We start from the raw sequence: 17,057 nt of genomic DNA on the forward strand, positions 1-17,057 counted from the left end.
GTAGGATGTGTCAGTAGGGAGTGTGTCAGGAGGTGTGTCAGTAGGAGGTGTGTCAGGAGGTGTGTCAGTAGGGAGTGTGTCAGTAGGAGGTTTGTCAGTAGGATGTGTGTCAGTAGGGGCTGTGTCAGGGCCAGGTGTCTAAGTAGGAGGTGTGTCAGTAGGAGGTGTGTCAGTAGGAGGTGTGTCAGTAGGAGGTGTGTCAGTAGGATGTGTCAGTAGGGAGTGTGTCAGTAGGAGGTTTGTCAGTAGGATGTGTCAGTAGGGAGTGTGTCAGGAGGTGTGTCAGTAGGGAGTGTGTCAGGAGGTGTGTCAGTAGGGAGTGTGTCAGTAGGAGGTTTGTCAGTAGGATGTGTGTCAGTAGGGGCTGTGTCAGGGCCTGGTGTGTCAGTGGGTGTGTCAGTAGGAGGTGTGTCAGTAGGATGTGTCAGTAGGGGCTGTGTCAGGGCCAGGTGTCTAAGTAGGAGTGTGTCAGGGCCTGGTGGGCGCAGGGCAGGGGCCTTGGTGGCCCTGGCGGAGCCCACGCCCCGGGCCTCGCTGTTCTTCCGTGAACAGACGTGGACAGAAGCCCGGGCAGCTCCGCCCTGGCTCCGCATGGGGCTGCTCTCCCTGCAGGAGTTGCTCCTAGAGGGCTGCCGCGGCCGCTGCTGTGCCTCTTCACAGCCACGGCCTTCCGCCTCTTGGTCTTTAATTAAAAATAAAATACGTCTTTATTGATTCAGAGAGGGAGGACGAGGAGGGGGAGAGAAAAGCAGTGATGAGAACCATGGGTTGGCCGCCTCCTGCACGCCCCACACTGGGATGGAGCCCACAGCCCGGGCCTGTGCCCTGATCAGAATCGAATCGTGACCTCCTGGTCATGGGCGAACGCTCTGTCTGGAAGCACGCCGGCTGGGCTTGCCCTGCGTCTGTGTGATGGCTGCTAACATCCTGTGTTTTATGGAGGAGGCCCTGAGGCTCAGAGAGAGATGGGCTCCATGGCCACGGGGCTGACGGGAGCTTGGGGTTCTAAGGCAGGATCCCAGGTCCGCAGGGCAGCGGGCTGGCCTGGAGGGGAGTGTTGGGGCAGCTGGCCGGTGACTGGGCTGGGGGCTGGGGGCTGCGGGCTGTGGGCTGTGGGCTGGGGCTGTGGGCAGGGGACGGGCTGGGGCGGGGGGCGGGGAGCTGGGGGCTGGGTCTGGGGGCTGGGGGCTGGGGCTGTGGGCTTGGGCTGAGGCTGGGCCTGCGGGCTAGGGGCTGGGGGCTGGAGGCTGGAGGCTGGGGGCTGGGGGCTGGGGCTGCCGGCTGGGGGCTGGGGGCTGGGGGTGGGGCTGGGGGCTGGAGGCTGGGGGCGGGGGCCTGGGGGCTAGGGCTGCCCCTGAGCAGGCGGGCGTTTGGCAGAAGGTGAGGCGGGTACCCTGGGAAAGGAGGGTGCTGTGGCCTGGCCCGGGGCTGGGACAGGAGGGCTGCCCTCCCATTTGTTGCTCAGAGTCCCGGCTCGGGTCCCTGGCTCCGAGGGGCCAGGCAGGAAGACCTGACGGGCCGGCAGGGAGCTGGGCTGGGGGCACGTGCACCGGCCACTTAAGCTGGCCTCCTCCCGCCCTCGGGTGGGTGGGGACTGGCTTTTCAGGGGCCAAAGGTGGGAGCTGGGGGGTCAAGCTTGAGTCCTCCCACCAGGGGTAACCTCCCTGGGGGCTTAGGCGACCAGGCCGTTGTGGATCTAACAGGTGTGGGGTGACTGAGCCGGGGTGTGGGGCACCATACTGGAGGGGTGAGGTCAGCGGCTCTGGCCGGCAGGGCCTGGGGGAGGGGGCAGGCGGCTGGGCTGGCGGTGGTGTCTGCCCGTTCCCTGTGAGCATGGCGCAGGCCGAGGCTGGTCCCAGCGCGCCTAGGAGGGGGTCCTGGGAGCGGGTGCAGTCACCTGCGTCACTGTTCTCACGTCCCCTGCCCTCCCTGCTCGAGTCCTGGAGGCCTCCTGTTCCTCCCCCCACGCCCATGAACCTGCTCAGGCAGCCCCGAAGACCCTGCAGCCCAGGCCTCGTCACTGCTGTGTGCCCTTCCCGCCCAGGCCCACCAGCTCTGCTCCAGGCGGCACCCCTCTGCACTGGTGTGGAGTGGCGAGAGGCCGCTGGAGCCGGGGGGGCCTGTGCAGGAGTGGCCCCTGCCCGGGCCCCTGGGAAGAGAGGGGCTCCGTCCTCAGCGGAGACAGGGTGCTGGCCGTGCAGCTGCACCGGGCGCGGGTCCTGGGCTGTGGGGCTGGGGAGCAGGCCCGGCAGTGGGTCCAGAACTCCGTCCTCCCGCTGTTCCTCTGGAGCGTCAGAGCTCGGGAACTGCAGAGACTCCCCAGGCGCAGGGGAGGAGCCGTGTGGAAGGAGCTCACAGATCCGTGCTGACGGGCCCTGCCCTGCTCGGAAGCAGCTCGGCAGGGCGGGCTGCCTGGCCGGAGGCCGGCTGCGATGGCTGAGGGGGCCCGGCTGCAGCTGCACTGGGCGGCCCCGCACAGCTGTGCCCGCGCCCGCTCACAGCGTGGCCTTGTGTGGGAGGCACCAGGGCCTGGTACATCCTGGTACATCCCAGGCAAGTGCAGCACCTGGGCCATGGCCACCCCTCCCTGGGCAGAGTCGCGGTCGCTGGGCTGTTGCAGGGAGTGAGGAGTGGAGGCCTGGCTGGGAGAAGCTGGGTTTGGGGGGACCCAGCGGGTCAGGCCCAGCATGATGGTAGTTTCGCTCCTGGCCCACTCCCCTGACCCTTCCTCTGACTCCTACCCTCCTCTCAGCTGGCCATGTCCGAGGCCACCCCTTCTGGAGCCTCTTCTCCCCAGGCTGCCCTCCATCCTGGCACAACGCGGTGGGAGCTGCTGGTCTTGGGCACCATCTGAGCTTTTAGAACAAGGTGCCCCGCCCTCGCCCACGTGTCTGTACACTGGCACCGGTCCATGGTTGTCTGTGGGCAAGCCTGCCGCGCAGCAGTTCCACCATACACGCGTGTGGGCCGTGTGCATGTCGCCGGCCATGCCCCAGTGTCCTGTCCAGGACGTGTGTCTTCGGGACGCCCTTACAGGGCTGAGCACTGCCAACTCGGGATGCGCCCCCTCAGGCCACAGCCGGGGGAGCCGAGAGCGCCCGGCCGCTCGGTGCTGTTGGTGCCGGAGGCGCGGCCGCCGTGCTGGGCTGAGCTGGGGCCGGCCCGGCCAGGGCGTTGGCGCGCCCCTCTTCTCTCGCCTGCCGTGTCCAGACGAGGACGGCCTTCACTGGTCTGCGGGTGCACATGCAGGAAGGGGGGGTACAGGCGTGGCCCGCCCTCACCTTGTTCACGTCTTTCCTTTGCAGAATGAGGGCACCCGGCTGCAGAAGGACCTCCGGACCTACCTGGCCTCAGTTAAAGGTAAGGCGCAGACAGGCCTGGGGGGCTGGACTTCACAGATGCGGGCGGGGCCTTCCCACGTGGTGGCGTGTAAAGAGCTGGGAAGGCGTCAGGCCTGTGGGCAAAGGGCAGGGACTGCTGTGGAGGCCCACACACCTCCCGGGCCCGGGGACCCGCCATCCGGGCCCCCGTGGCACTGGCTGCAGCATGGCCCTTCTGCCCCCAGCCATGCATGAGGCCTCCAAGAAGCTGAACGAGTGTCTGCAGGAGGTGTATGAGCCCGACTGGCCCGGCAGGGACGAAGCAAGCAAGATTGCCGAGGTGAGGCGGGGCAGGTGGCTCGGGCCTCCCATGGGGCCTTGCTGGCCTCTACTGCTGGCCATTTTACAGATGAAGAAAAGGATTTGAGAAGCCACCAAACCTTGAAGTGATGGGGCAGGAGCTGGGAGGCGGCAGTGGTGGGGTGGGCTGGCGCTGGGTGCACTCACCTGCTGTTGCTCCTCTAGAACAACGACCTGCTCTGGATGGATTACCACCAGAAGCTGGTGGACCAGGCGCTGCTGACCATGGACACGTATCTGGGCCAGTTCCCTGACATCAAGGTGAGAGGCTGTCCATTGGCGCCATACAGGGAGACGAGAGGGAGAGAGGGACTGGGTGGGGGCAGGCCGGGCTGGCTCAGGCACCGCAGTGACCTGCCCAGAGGCAGGCATCCCTGCCACTGGCGCTTGGTCCCCCAGGACTGCTCCTGCTGCGGCCAGCCCGCCAGCCCAGACAGGGCCTTTCTGAGCTGGGAGCTGTGCGTGTGCTGCGTGTGCTGCGTGTGCTGCGTGTGGCAGTGCCTGGAGTCTGGGACTGCATACGGTGTGTCCGAGATGTCCGCCTGTTAGGCTGTGTGTACGCATCGCCCCTCATCCGGGGTCGCCGTGTGGCTGTGTGCTCTCACAGCCATCCGGGGTCTCTGTGTGGCTGTGTGCTCTCACAGCCATCCGGGGTCTCTGTGTGGCTGTGTGCTCTCACAGCCATCCGGGGTCTGTGTGACTGTGTGCTCTCACAGCCATCCGGGGTCTCTGTGTGGCTGTGTGCTCTCACAGCCATCCGGGGTCTCTGTGTGACTGTGTGCTCTCACAGCCATCCGGGGTCTCTGTGACTGTGTGCTCTCACAGCCATCCGGGGTCTCTGTGACTGTGTGCTCTCACAGCCATCCGGGGTCTCTGTGGTTGTGTGCTCTCACAGCCATCCGGGGTCTCTGTGACTGTGTGCTCTCACAGCCATCCGGGGTCTCTGTGGCTGTGTGCTCTCACAGCCATCCGGGGTCTCTGTGACTGTGTGCTCTCACAGCCATCCGGGGTCTCTGTGGCTGTGTGCTCTCACAGCCATCCGGGGTCTCCGTGTGGCTGTGTGCTCTCACAGCCATCCGGGGTCTCTGTGACTGTGTGCTCTCACAGCCATCCGGGGTCGCTGTGTGACTGTGTGCTCTCACAGCCATCCGGGGTCTCTGTGACTGTGTGCTCTCACAGCCATCCGGGGTCTCTGTGTGACTGTGTGCTCTCACAGCCATCCGGGGTCTCTGTGACTGTGTGCTCTCACAGCCATCCGGGGTCTGTGTGACTGTGTGCTCTCACAGCCATCCGGGGTCTCTGTGACTGTGTGCTCTCACAGCCATCCGGGGTCTGTGTGACTGTGTGCTCTCACAGCCATCTGGGGTCTCTGTGTGACTGTGTGCTCTCACAGCCATCCGGGGTCTGTGTGACTGTGTGCTCTCACAGCCATCCGGGGTCTGTGTGACTGTGTGCTCTCACAGCCATCCGGGGTCTCTGTGACTGTGTGCTCTCACAGCCATCCGGGGTCTCTGTGTGACTGTGTGCTCTCACAGCCATCCGGGGTCTCTGTGACTGTGTGCTCTCACAGCCATCTGGGGTCTCTGTGACTGTGTGCTCTCACAGCCATCCGGGGTCTCTGTGTGGCTGTGTGCTCTCACAGCCATCCGGGGTCTGTGTGACTGTGTGCTCTCACAGCCATCCGGGGTCTCTGTGTGGCTGTGTGCTCTCACAGCCATCCGGGGCCGCTGTGTGACTGTGTGCTCTCACAGCCTGCTGCCCTGCTGGTGGGCTGTGCTGTGTTGTCAATGAGCCAGTGTCCCCACCGAGGTCAGGCCCGGTGCTTCCCTGGGGAAGAAGAGCCGGACCGGACCCACAGGGGTCCTGCTGGCCCCCCTCCCCCGGCTGCTGCCTCGGGCTCCCGGTGGGAGTGTGGAGGCTGAGGGCGTGGCCCAGGGGAAGCATGGTCCAGGCCCGGGGCCAGGCCGGGGGGCTCGGCCTCGATGGCTGGTGGGCGCTGCCGTGGCTGTGCCAGGCGGTGGCCTGCCGTGTGTGAGGAAGGGCGCAGAGGCGTGCACAGCCTTTCCGGTGGGCCCCCTGGGACGCGTGGCTCCTCCCGCCCGGCTCTGCTGGTCGGCGCTGGCAGCGTGGCCAGGCCTGTCAGCCCTCCCCTCCGCTCTCTCCAGTCGCGCATCGCGAAGCGGGGCCGGAAGCTGGTGGACTACGACAGCGCCCGGCACCATTACGAGTCCCTCCAAACTGCCAAAAAGAAGGATGAGGCCAAAATTGCCAAGGTGAGGGCCAGGGCGTGTGGGGAGACGGGGAGGGGTGGGGGAGAGGTCTGTGTGCACCTGCCCCTGTGCGCCTGGCCCTGCCCTCACCTGTGACCGGCAGGTCCCAGAGCTGGTGGTGGGTGACAGGTCCTCACGGTCCCGGGGCGGTCCCCAGGGTGGTCCCTCTGGCTCATCCAGTGGCACCTGCCCAGCCCCTGGTCCTTGGCCGCCCCGCTCCCCTCCCCCTGCTCCCGGTGGCACTTTCTTGAAGGAGAGGCTTGGGTTGCAGGGGCGAGGCCCTCGCCCAGCCGGTGTCTGAGTGGGTTCCTGTGAGCCTGTGTCTGCTGGAACAAGCCAGGCGGTGGGATGGGGGGTTCGGGGGGGTGGGGGGTGTAGGGCTTGGTGGGACCCATTTCCCACCGGGCCTGAGGGAGAGCCCCACCCAGCGGGCCCTGAGTGCCTCACCCTGCCCCAGCTAACGGCTCTCACATTTTGCTTTGCAGTTGGAATTCACCCCTTCGGCGCCTGCTGGGGGCTCCCTTAATTCTCTCGGCCTCCGAGGGGCCGGGTCCCTGGAGGGCAGCAGCTTGTTTGTCCGCCTTCCAGGCCTTTGGACTTGGTGTTTAATGTCTGTCTCTGTTTCTCTCTGCCTCCCTGCCTCCCTCCGTTCTCCACTCTCCCTCCCCTGACTTCCCTTCCCCAGCCTGTCTCGCTGCTTGAGAAAGCCGCCCCCCAGTGGTGCCAAGGCAAACTGCAGGCTCATCTCGTAGCTCAAACTAACCTGCTCCGAAATCAGGTGACACTGGCTTCTAACTTGCACGTGCTGGCGCCTTCCAGTCTGTGCCCTGTCCTGTCTGCACTGCCCTGGCTTGGGGGGCGGGGGGAGGGCCTTCCCAGCTGGAGGCAGGGCTGGTTGCAGAGGCCTGTGCTGGACCAGCCCCGGGTCCCGCAGGGGCAGAGGCTGGGGGCTCTGGGAGGCCAGGTGGGCTCAGCGTCGGGCTCTGGCAGGCCTGGCTGACACCCTGGCGTCCAGAGGCCAGGAGAGCTGGAGCCCTGGGTCCTCGGAGGCTCCTGCAGGGCGGGCTGCGGCACCAGGGCTCTGGCCCGGCACAAGCTGCCTTCGGGGCCCAGAACTGGGAGGTGGTCTGCCTTTTCTGGGGAGAAAACGGAGGAGGCAGTCTCCTGCCGGGTCCCGGAGCCGCTCAGGGGCTGAGGCGGGGGTTCCTCGTGCCCCGGCCCAGGCTCCGGGGTGGCCTGCACAGGCCCTGGGGACCTGGGGAAATGTGGGCCCAGAGCCCTGGAGGCCGTGGAGGGCTCCCCAGCACGCTGGTGTGCTGAGGCGGGCCCCTGGGGAGCTGGGGGGACGGCCCGCGCACAGAGGCCGCGGGGCTTCCCGAAGGAGGATGCCACGCAGTCCTGCCCTCCGCCGGGCAGTGTGCAGGCCCCGGAGGGCTCCGCAGAGAAACTGACGTGACCCGGAACCTGAGCCCTCGGGGCCTTGGGGTGGGGGCAGGCGACAGTGCCGGCCGGGAGGAGGGTTTCTCTCCGGGCGGGCGGCTGCCGCGGCTGCCGGGCCCCTCCTGATCGCATCGTCCCGCCTCTGTGCGGTGGGCGCCGGTCAGCAGGCTGGGGCCAGCTTCTTACCGGACCCGCTGCCTGATTTCTGTAGGCCAGAGCTGGGCTCACTGGGGAGAGTGGCCAGGAGCTCCGGGGTCTGAGGAGGGCCAGGTCTGAGAGGCCGCTGTCCTGTGCTGCGGGTGCGGCAGCGCCAGCGGCCTCTGCAGAGCGGGGACTCTGGCCGGAGGGCCGGGCCACCCCGGAGACGTGGTTTCTGTGCCGTCTTCCTGAGGCAGGTCTCCGAGGCCCTGAGCAGCTTTGTGGGGGAGGAGTCTCCCGAGAGGCTGGGGCGGGGAGGCCGGAAGCAGCTTCGGGCTCCTGGGATGGGTGTGGTTGGGGTCTGGCTGGAGGGCCCACGCCCGGTCCGGGTGTCGCAGGGGAAGCTAAAGCACGTGATGTCATCGCTGCTGTTGGCTGAGATGTTTCGCCTTCCAGCCAAATTGGCTTTCCCGTTTGGATTCGAGTCTGAGCATTCTTCCTTTGGCTCCCCCTGCCTCACGCCTGGCTGGGGTGGGGCGGCCTTAGGGTCCTGGGGGGCTGGCAGCCTGGGAGCTGGGTGCTGGAGCCTGCAGCTGCCCCAGGGCTGGCCTGGCTGCAGACAGTGCGAGGTGGCGGGCGGTGCACTCCGAGCTGACCAGCTCCTGTGTGCCCAAGGCCGAGCTTGTCACACTGCCAGTCCCCCAGCGCTGCCTGCAGGGCCCCGGTGCCCCGTTTTGGGTCCACTGCTCACGTCCATCGGTCAGCATGTAGCGGAGCCACTGGGGCGTCCAGCCTCCCGCGGCGGGTGGCGGTCCTCCCTCCCCGGCGGGCGGCGGTCCTCCCTCCCCGGCGGGCGGCGGTCCTCCCTCCCCGGCGGGCGGCGGTCCTCCCTCAGTGGGCGGCGGTCCTCCCTCCCCGGCGGGCGGCGGTCCTCCCTCCCCCGGCGGGCGGCGGTCCTCCCTCCCCGGCGGGCGGCGGTCCTCCCTCCCCGGCGGGCGGCGGTCCTCCCTCCCCGGCGGGCGGCGGTCCTCCCTCCCCGGCGGGCGGCGGTCCTCCCCCGGCGGGCGGCGGTCCTCCCTCCCGGCGGGCGGCGGTCCTCCCTCCCCGGCGGGGGGCGGTCCTCCTCCCCCGGCGGGCGGCGGTCCTCCCTCCCCCGGCGGGCGGCGGTCCTCCTCCCCGGCGGGCGGCGGTCCTCCCTCCCCGGCGGGCGGCGGCCCTCCCTCCCCGGCGGGCGGCGGTCCTCCCTCCCCGGCGGGCGGCGGTCCTCCCTCCCCGGCGGGCGGCGGTCCTCCCTCCCCGGCGGGCGGCGGTCCTCCCTCCCCGGCGGGCGGCGGTCCTCCTCCCCGCGGGCGGCGGTCCTCCCCCGGCGGGCGGCGGTCCTCCCCCGGCGGGCGGCGGTCCTCCCTCCCCGGCGGGCGGCGGTCCTCCCTCAGTGGGCGGCGGTCCTCCCCCGGCGGGCGGCGGTCCTCCCTCCCCCGGCGGGCGGCGGTCCTCCCTCCCCCGGCGGGCGGCGGTCCTCCCTCGGCGGGCGGCGGTCCTCCCTCCCCGGCGGGCGGCGGTCCTCCCTCCCCGGCGGGCGGCGGTCCTCCCTCCCCCGGCGGGCGGCGGTCCTCCCTCCCCGGCGGGCGGCGGTCCTCCCTCCCGCGGAGGGCGGCGGTCCTCCCTCCCCGGCGGGCGGCGGTCCTGCACTCCCTGCCGCTCAGACCCAGGGGGTGCACGTGGCTCCGGCCCTGACCTTCGGGGTTAAAGGAGTAGCGCCGTGCTTCCCAGGATCGCTGGGCCGCGGGCCGTGCCGGCACACGGCGCCGAGACCCTGCCGCTGCCCTCGTCCTGGTCACGGTTGTTCTCGGGAGCCAGGCCGGCATCTGGGGGGAGGCGGGCTCCACGGCACCGAGCGGGGACGGCCCAGGCTGCGGAGGGAGGCGCAGGGCAGTGCCGGGCGCTCAGGCTTGCGGCCGAGCTGCGGCGTGCACGCCATCTTAGCGCCCAGGGGCAGCTGCCGGGCCGGAGCCCCTCGCGGGAGCAGGGCATGGGTTTCTGCCCTCCCTCCCACCTCTAACTTTAAATCAGGATGTTAAAGCTTGGGCCAGGCACGCTCACTTGAGCAAGTTCCGGCAGATGGCGGACCGCTCCCCGCCCCCTGCACCCGAGCTGCAGAGCTCAGCCTGGCACGCGCAGAGGGGCGGCGCGGGCTGGCCTGGTGCCCGAGGCGGGGGAGGCCCGTGGCGATGCGGCCTTTCGGCAGAGGCTGTCGTGGGAGGGGTCCTGGGCGGTGACTCAGCCCGAGCCAGGCACTCTGAGTCACTGTTTCCAGCCGTGCCTGCAGGAGAGCTGGCAGAGCCCCCAGCGGGTCTGGTGGTGGCCCTGCACCTTGGGGGCGCGGGGGCTGCAGCTTTCCCCCCTTGGGCTCGGCCTGGGCCCCAGCACCACTGCGGGGTGGGAGCGGCTGGAGGGCACCGGCTTGCGCAGGGCGGGGGGGCTGGAGCAGGCCTGCCCTCCAGCTGGGCGCACAGGTGACAGGAGGGGGAAGGCTGCTGGGGAGGTGGATGCAGGCTGGGGGCTGAGCCTGAGCAGAGGGGCCTTGAGAGGGGGCAGGGCGCAGGCTGACACCGAGCCTGGGGCTCACATAGCGGCAGGTCCCGAGGCTGGGTCCTGTGCCCCGGCCCACGCTGCACCTTCCTGTGCCCTGTCACCCCTCGTCTCCCTCCCGGGCTGCCCGGCAGGAGAGGGCTCCCCTCGCCAGGGCTGTCCGCCCCTCCGAGGGCCTGGCGCCGGGTCCCAGGGGCTGCGAGGCTGGGGCTGCCCGGTCCCACCCCCGGCCCAGAGCCCAGTGTGAGCTCGCAGGCGGGCGGGAGGTTGGAGCAGGTCTGAGGGGCCGGCCTGGCCTCGCTCTCAGGCTGGGACTGGCAGCAGAAGCCAACACTGGTCCCGCCTGCAGGCCGAGGAGGAGCTGGTCAAAGCGCAGAAGGTGTTCGAGGAGATGAATGTGGACCTGCAGGAGGAGCTGCCGTCCCTGTGGAACAGGTGAGGGGGAGGTGGCCGGCCCCTCGCCCCCTGTCCACCTGCACCCCCGGTGCCCCCTCCCACCTGCACCCCCAGTGCCCCCTCCCCACCTGCACCCCTGGTGCCCCCTCCCACCTGCACCCCCGGTGCCCCCTCCCCACCTGCACCCCCGGTGCCCCCTCCCCACATGCACCCCCGGTGCCCCCTCCCACCTGCACCCCCGGTGCCCCCTCCCCACCTGCACCCCTGGTGCCCCCTCCCACCTGCACCCCCGGTGCCCCCTCCCACCTGCACCCCCGGTGCCCCCTCCCCACCTGCACCCCCGGTGCCCCCTCCCCACCTGCACCCCTGGTGCCCCTGCATCGGGTACACGCCTCTCAGCTGTGTCGCAGGCGCGGGTGCAGCGGGCGGCGTGCACGGGCTCCTGGCCGCCACCCTGACTGACCTGCGTGTTCCTTTTGTCTCCGCAGCCGCGTGGGGTTCTATGTGAACACGTTCCAGAGCATCGCGGGCCTGGAGGAGAACTTCCACCGGGAGATGAGCAAGGTGGGTGTGCGGGCGGCCCCGGGCACAGAGGCCGGCCAGCTCCCACCTCCCCACCGAGTGGCACAGGCCCTGTGGCCCGGAGCCCCCAACGCCCCTCCACTGCCCCGGAGCTGCGGGGGGTGTGGGGGTGCGGGGGGGAGGGGGAGGGGGGAGGGGTGCTGGCTGCACAGAGCCCGCTGCTCATGCTGTGACTGTCCTCAGGCAGCTTGGGCCTGGGGGGCTGTCAGGAAACGTGGTGGCTTCCCATTTCGTAAGCAAATAAATAATCTGCTGGGATTTTCTGTTTTTAACATCCTTCCATGTGTCTCAGAGGTTGAGCCAGGGCTGCTAGATCTTTGCGGCCCTGTGTGGGAAGGTGGGGTTGCCCACGCCCGTGTTGTTACTTTCACGTGGTTTAACCGGGAGGCAGAGGGCAGAGCAGAGGGGGACCGGCCGGACCTCCACCCCCGTGCCCTGGCGGCCCTGGCGCCTGCAGGGGGAAGGGGTGCTGGGCCCCGGCCCGCAGAGGGCCGTCGCGGGCCTTCCCAGTCACCCGGCACCGTAGCCGCCCTTTCTGCCTTCTTTCCCCTCGCCCTCAGAGGCCGGGCAGCGAGGACAGGGGACCAGGTGGCCGGGCGGAAAGCATTGTGTAGAGCAGGAGGGGTGGTCCCGGAGCCTCCTGGCAGCAGCCCAGAGGCTGGGTGCGCAGGGCAGGCCTGGTGGGACTCCCGGCAGGGGCAGTGGCCGGGAGCATCTCGGCAGGTGGCCTAGCAGCTCAGAGCCACGGCTGTTTGAAGGCGGCTAACCATTCCCACAGCCGGCTCCGCGGGCGCTGTGAGGAATCTCCACGAAAGAGGCTCCGTGGGCAGGCAGCCGCTTCCTCCACTCCCCCCTGGCTTCCCGTGGGGGTGGGCTCGCAGCTCCCGCTGCCGGGCAGCGCTGCTTTCGGGCAGGGCGTGCGGGGGCTTCGGGGAGCCGGGCGTGGGGAGAGGCTGTGGTGGCTCAGGGGCCCTGCCCGGTGCCCTCTCTCCGCAGCTCAACCAGAGCCTCAACGACGTGCTGGGCGGCCTGGAGAAGCAGCACGGGAGCAACACCTTCACGGTCAAGGCCCAGCCCAGGTGCGTGAGGCGCGTGCTCGGTGCTGGGCCGGCGTGGCCGCGGGGCTGGGACCGGCGAGGCTGGGCAGGGCTGCTTCCGTGGTCACCGGCGTGGCCTTCCCGGCGTGGCCTGCCTGTGCTCGGGCAGCGGTGCGGGCTGCCCTCCGAGCCTCCTGCGGGAGGAGCCCTCCTCTGCGGGAGGCGGAGGGTGTGGGGTCCGGGAAGTGAGCAGTCCTCTTAGGGCGGGGGGAGCCCGAGTCTGGGCTGGCATCGCACACCCCAGCCAGAGCCAGGACAGCGTGTCGAGGAGACCCGCTTCCTGAGGGGAGGGCGGGAAGGCCTCTCGGCGCCTGAGTGGGAGCACAGGGAGCCACTCTGCTTCGCGGGTGGCTGGGTTACCCGGGACCAAGGAGCGTTCAGTGCACATTGCTGCCCCTCTCCTCTGACAATCACCAGCGTGCCCTGGCTGAGCAGCGCTGGGGGTGGCGGTGGGTGCAGGCCAAGGGGGACGCCAGTGCCTCCTGCTGCGGGCCGGGCAAGGGCTGTCCTGGTCGCCATCCTGGCCACCGGGGGAAGGAGGGCTGGTGCCCGCAGCGGCCTGCTCACCGGCCCGGGGCCCACTGGCACGGCCACCCCTTCCGGACACGCCGGAGCCCGTGGCTGCCCGCCGGCCCTGAGCTCCCCGGCTCCGCCGTCTCGTCAGCACGCCGGGGCCCGGGCTGACCTCGCACCCCTGGGTGTTGGGGGTGGCTTTCCGCCCGGCCCCGTTAGTGGCCCGAGGGGTGAGGACGGCCAGCCACAGCCCGCTTCCCTGGGTGAAGGCTCCGTCCGTCCGTCCACAGAAAGAAAGCTAAACTGTTCTCGCGGCTGCGCAGGAAGAAGCCCAGGTACCGCCGAGTGCTGTGGGGCCAGGCCGCCGCTGCGCCCGTGCATGCCGCCCGCTGCTCCGGGCACTAACCCCTAACTGGGCACCGGGAGGCACCGGGAGGGCGGGGGGCGGCAGCCTGAGCCGTGTGCGCTGGTTAACGGTGCCAGCGCAGAGGGGCCGGAGGGCGGGGCCGCCTCTGTCCGCCCACCTGATCCTCGGAGCACACGCCTCCCAGGACACTCACCCACTCACTCCCGGGACTGCCCGCTGGAGCCCCTGCCCAGGCAGCCAGGCACCGCGTGTGGCTGCATCGGGGTCCGGCCAGTGTGCCTGAGGAGCTGGAGTCTTTCTGACTTTTTACAGAGCGGAAAGGAGAGGGATAGAGTTAGAAACATTGATGAGAGAGAAACATCCATCAGCTGCCTCCTGCACACCTCCTATTGGGGATGTGCCCGCAACCAAGGTACATGCCCTTGACCGGAATCGAACCTTCAGTCCGCAGGCCGACGCTTTATCCACTGAGCCACACTGGTCAGGGCAAGGAGCTGGATTCTTAATTGACTCCACTTGAGTGGAATGTGCACAGCCACTGGGCTGGTGGCTAGTGGCGGCCAGCCGTGCCGGCATGTCTGAGCACACACAGGTGTGCTGGGCCCTCTGCACCCACACACACAGGAGGCCTGTGCACACAGCTCCTGGTTCTCATGCGGAACAGGTGCTCATGAAACTCACCCCCAGCCCAGCCCTGGGCTGTGGGCACCCTCTGCTCTCCTCCGCCATGGCCTCCGGGGCCTCCCAGGCCTTCCCGGAAGGTCCCTGGGAGCCAGGGTTCGGAGACAGCGATGTGAGGCCTGGGCGGAGGCGTGGTGTGGGCGGGGGGCCAGGCATCGGTGTGAGTGTGAGTGGGGCGGCGGGCGGGAGGAGGCAGCAGGCCTCTGGGTGCAGCTCAGCACCCAGTGGATCGCAGGACTGACGTGTGGCTGGTGGGGACTCATTGCCTCTAGGCTGCTTGGCTTTCTCTCTGGCGAGCTCGGGCCCGTGAGGCCACCAGGCCGCTCTGACCCCTGGGGACCACAGGCCCCGCTCAGAGCTGCCCAGGTGCTGCTTCCAGGCCTCAGGCACAGGGACCCGCAGCTCACCCGTGGCACATCACGTTCCAGTGAGTCCACGTGGACACTCCTCACACTCGGGTTCACACACTGCTCCACATGCTCACACACACACACACACACACACACACGTTCTGCACATGGAACCTGGGCATCCTCACATGAACACTCCTCCCGCACACTGCTCTACATGCTCACACACACACACACACATACACACACACATGTTCTCGTGCACATGGACCCTGGGCATCCTCACATGCACACCCTCCTGCACACTGCTCTTCATGCTCACACACACACACACACACACACACACACACACACACGTTCTGCACATGGAACCTGGGCTACACACACACACACACACACGTTCTGCACATGGAACCTGGGCATCCTCACATGAACACTCCTCCCGCACACTGCTCTACATGCTCTCACACACACACACACGTGTTCTCTTGCACATGGACCCTGGGCATCCTCACATGCACAGCCTTCTGCACACTGCTCTACATGCTCTCCCTCTCTCTCCCTCTCTCTCTCTCTCTGTCTCTCTCACACACACACACACACACAGTTCTCTTGCACATGGACCCTGGGCATCCTCACATGCACAGCCTTCTGCACACTGCTCTACATGCTCTCCCCCCACCCCCCTCTCTCTCTCACACACACACACACACACACACACGGTTCTCGTGCACATGGACCCTGGGCATCCTCACATGCACATCCTCCTGCACACTGCTCTTCATGCTCACACACACACACACACGTGTTCTCTTGCACATGGACCCTGGGCATCCTCACATGCACAGCCTTCTGCACACTGCTCTACATGCTCTCCCCCCCCCCCCTCTCTCTCACACACACACACACACACACACACACACACGGTTCTCGTGCACATGGACCCTGGGCATCCTCACATGCACATCCTCCTGCACACTGCTCTTCATGCTCACACACACACACACACGTGTTCTCGTGCACATGAACCCCAGGGCATCCGACGTGCACACCTCCCGCACACACCTGCAGATCTGCACACGTTCTTTGGCGCTAGGCCCCCCTCCACCGGACACCCTGTCTCCCTCCGCAGTGACGGCGCGCCTGCGAAAGAGAACAAGAGCCCCTCGCCGCCGCCCGATGGCTCCCCCGCGGCCACCGCCGAGGCCAGAGCCAACCACGAGCCCGAGCCGGCGGGGGCGGCCGCCCCCGGGCCTGCCCTGCCCAAGTCCCCGTCTCAGGTAGGCGGTCTCGGCGCTGCCCCTCCTGCCTGTCCTCCTGCGGCTGCGGCCCCTCTCCCCGTTCTGCTTCCCGCCCGGGCCTGGGCCGGTCTGGAGCCAGGGGCTTTGCCCAGAGTGGGCTGAGCCGGCGTTGCTCTCCCTGAGCCCTGCTGGCCCAGGCTGCCTTAATGCAGGGCGTCTGTCCTGTTTCCTTCCTCCTCACTGTGCCCAGTGGCTTTACGCCCTCCATCTTCCCTCCACGTAGGACACAGGCTCAGGCCCTCAGCCCGAGCACCAGGTCCTGGGGGGGGCGGGCAGCTGCCACCTGGCATGGGACAGTGAAAGGGCCCCCGTGGAGAAACCTGCCCCGCCCGCCCGCCCTCCAGGCTTCCTGAAGGGAGTTGAAGCGGAGGGCGGGGCAGTGTCTCCGTGGGCTGCCTGCCCTCCACTCCTGGCAGCAGCTCTGCTGGGCTGTGCCTCACCCACCGACCGTGATGAGGACACAGATGGTAGCAGAGCCGAGCCCCCTTTGAGCGGCGCTTGCATCGAAGCCGGCAGTCGCCTGGGAGGCAGACTGGCAGCCCCTTGATGAGTGCTGCGGGCGGGCGGGCGCGCCGTGAGGCCCGGCTCCGGGCAGGGCTGTGACTGCTCTGCGGCCTCCTCCTGGTCCTGCTCAGGCCGCAGTGACTGGAGGCCCCGCTGCCCGAGCTCCCAGCGGAGCAGGCAGAGCGAGGCCGAGGGGCCAGGCGGCTGGGCCTCACCTGGAGAGCCCTCTGCTCCTCTGCTCTCCCCTCCTTCCCCTTCCTTCTCCCCCGCCTTTCCTCGTTCTCTCTGCACAGCGCCAGACCTCCTCCCTGGAGGGGGGCTGGGGCCTGTCTCGGGGAGCAGTGACTCCTTGCTTCATCCACCCCGCTGCCTGGGCGGGCCGCGTCCGTGTGACTAACCTTGGCTTTGTCTGTCTGTCTGTCTCCCACCCCGTGCTCCCTGCGCGGCCCCTCACCCGCGTGGATCAGCTCCGGAAAGGCCCACCTGTCCCTCCGCCTCCCAAACTCACCCCGTCCAAGGAGGTCAAGCAGGAGCAGATCCTCAGCCTGTTTGGTGACACCTTTATCCCCGAGATCAGCGTGACCACCCCCTCCCAGGTCAGCCGCGCCGGCTGCGGCCCAGCTCCCCTCCTCCTGCTCTCCGGGCGTGCATGGCCTCCCTCCATCCCACCTGTGCCTCTGCCTGCAGAGCCGGGCTTCGGCCAGAGACCTGGCCTGCGCCTCCCTCCCTCACTCATTCGTTCACCGCGCTTCCATCGTCATCCCTCCTCCATCTGAGCATGCCCGCGGCCGCCTCAGGCACCTGAGCAGGCGGTCCCAGCGGGTGATCATCTCAGCGGCCTCCTGGGCATGGATGCTGGGGCTGAAGGGTGGGAGCGCGGAGGCCTTGCCAGTGGGGCGGGGTCCTTCCTGGGGCAGAGACAGCCTGAGGCTGTGGTGGGCCAGACTGAGCTCGGAGCTCGCCTGCCAGTGCTTGCCCAGCAGGTCAGCAGGAGGCCGAGCAGAGGGTCGCTCCGGAGCGGCCTGCACCACACGCAGTGCGGCCAGGGCCTGGGTCCTGCGCCTCCCAGCCAGGCCCTGGCCACGCAAACCTGGTTCTGTGTGGCTTTCGGTCCCAGGCTGTGGGGGCCCTGCCTGGGGCACTCGCTCG

General features: G+C 68.6%; 1 protein-coding gene and 1 long non-coding RNA gene across 24 annotated transcripts in view; one reads left to right on the forward strand and one right to left on the reverse strand.

Moving 5' to 3' along the window:
• BIN1 (bridging integrator 1) overlaps positions 1–17,057 on the forward strand; it is a 56,255-nt gene that overhangs the window by 32,343 nt on the left and 6,855 nt on the right. For 5 of the 23 annotated variants that reach the window (XM_045575111.1, XM_036420330.2, XM_036420336.2 and 2 more), the window contains 11 exons: positions 3,306–3,360; positions 3,566–3,660; positions 3,846–3,941; positions 5,846–5,953; positions 6,636–6,728; positions 10,467–10,552; positions 11,002–11,077; positions 12,092–12,174; positions 12,996–13,040; positions 15,236–15,383; positions 16,376–16,504. In XM_045575111.1, coding sequence (XP_045431067.1) covers positions 3,306–3,360; positions 3,566–3,660; positions 3,846–3,941; positions 5,846–5,953; positions 6,636–6,728; positions 10,467–10,552; positions 11,002–11,077; positions 12,092–12,174; positions 12,996–13,040; positions 15,236–15,383; positions 16,376–16,504 — 1,014 coding nt within the window. The remainder of the gene's footprint in view (positions 1–3,305; positions 3,361–3,565; positions 3,661–3,845; positions 3,942–5,845; positions 5,954–6,635; positions 6,729–10,466; positions 10,553–11,001; positions 11,078–12,091; positions 12,175–12,995; positions 13,041–15,235; positions 15,384–16,375; positions 16,505–17,057) is intronic. The other 18 variants (XM_045575112.1, XM_036420341.2, XM_036420347.2 and 15 more) reach the window with 7 other exon arrangements.
• On the reverse strand, positions 13,926–15,265 carry LOC123651598. Its single transcript, XR_006740417.1, has 3 exons — positions 15,156–15,265; positions 14,897–14,952; positions 13,926–14,401 (listed from the first exon to the last, which is right to left on the reverse strand). It is a non-coding gene; the product is annotated as an uncharacterized LOC123651598 (long non-coding RNA).

The sequence above is a fragment of the Pipistrellus kuhlii genome, unplaced genomic scaffold (genome assembly GCF_014108245.1).
Source record: "Pipistrellus kuhlii isolate mPipKuh1 unplaced genomic scaffold, mPipKuh1.p scaffold_m20_p_66, whole genome shotgun sequence".
NCBI lineage: Eukaryota > Metazoa > Chordata > Mammalia > Chiroptera > Vespertilionidae > Pipistrellus > Pipistrellus kuhlii.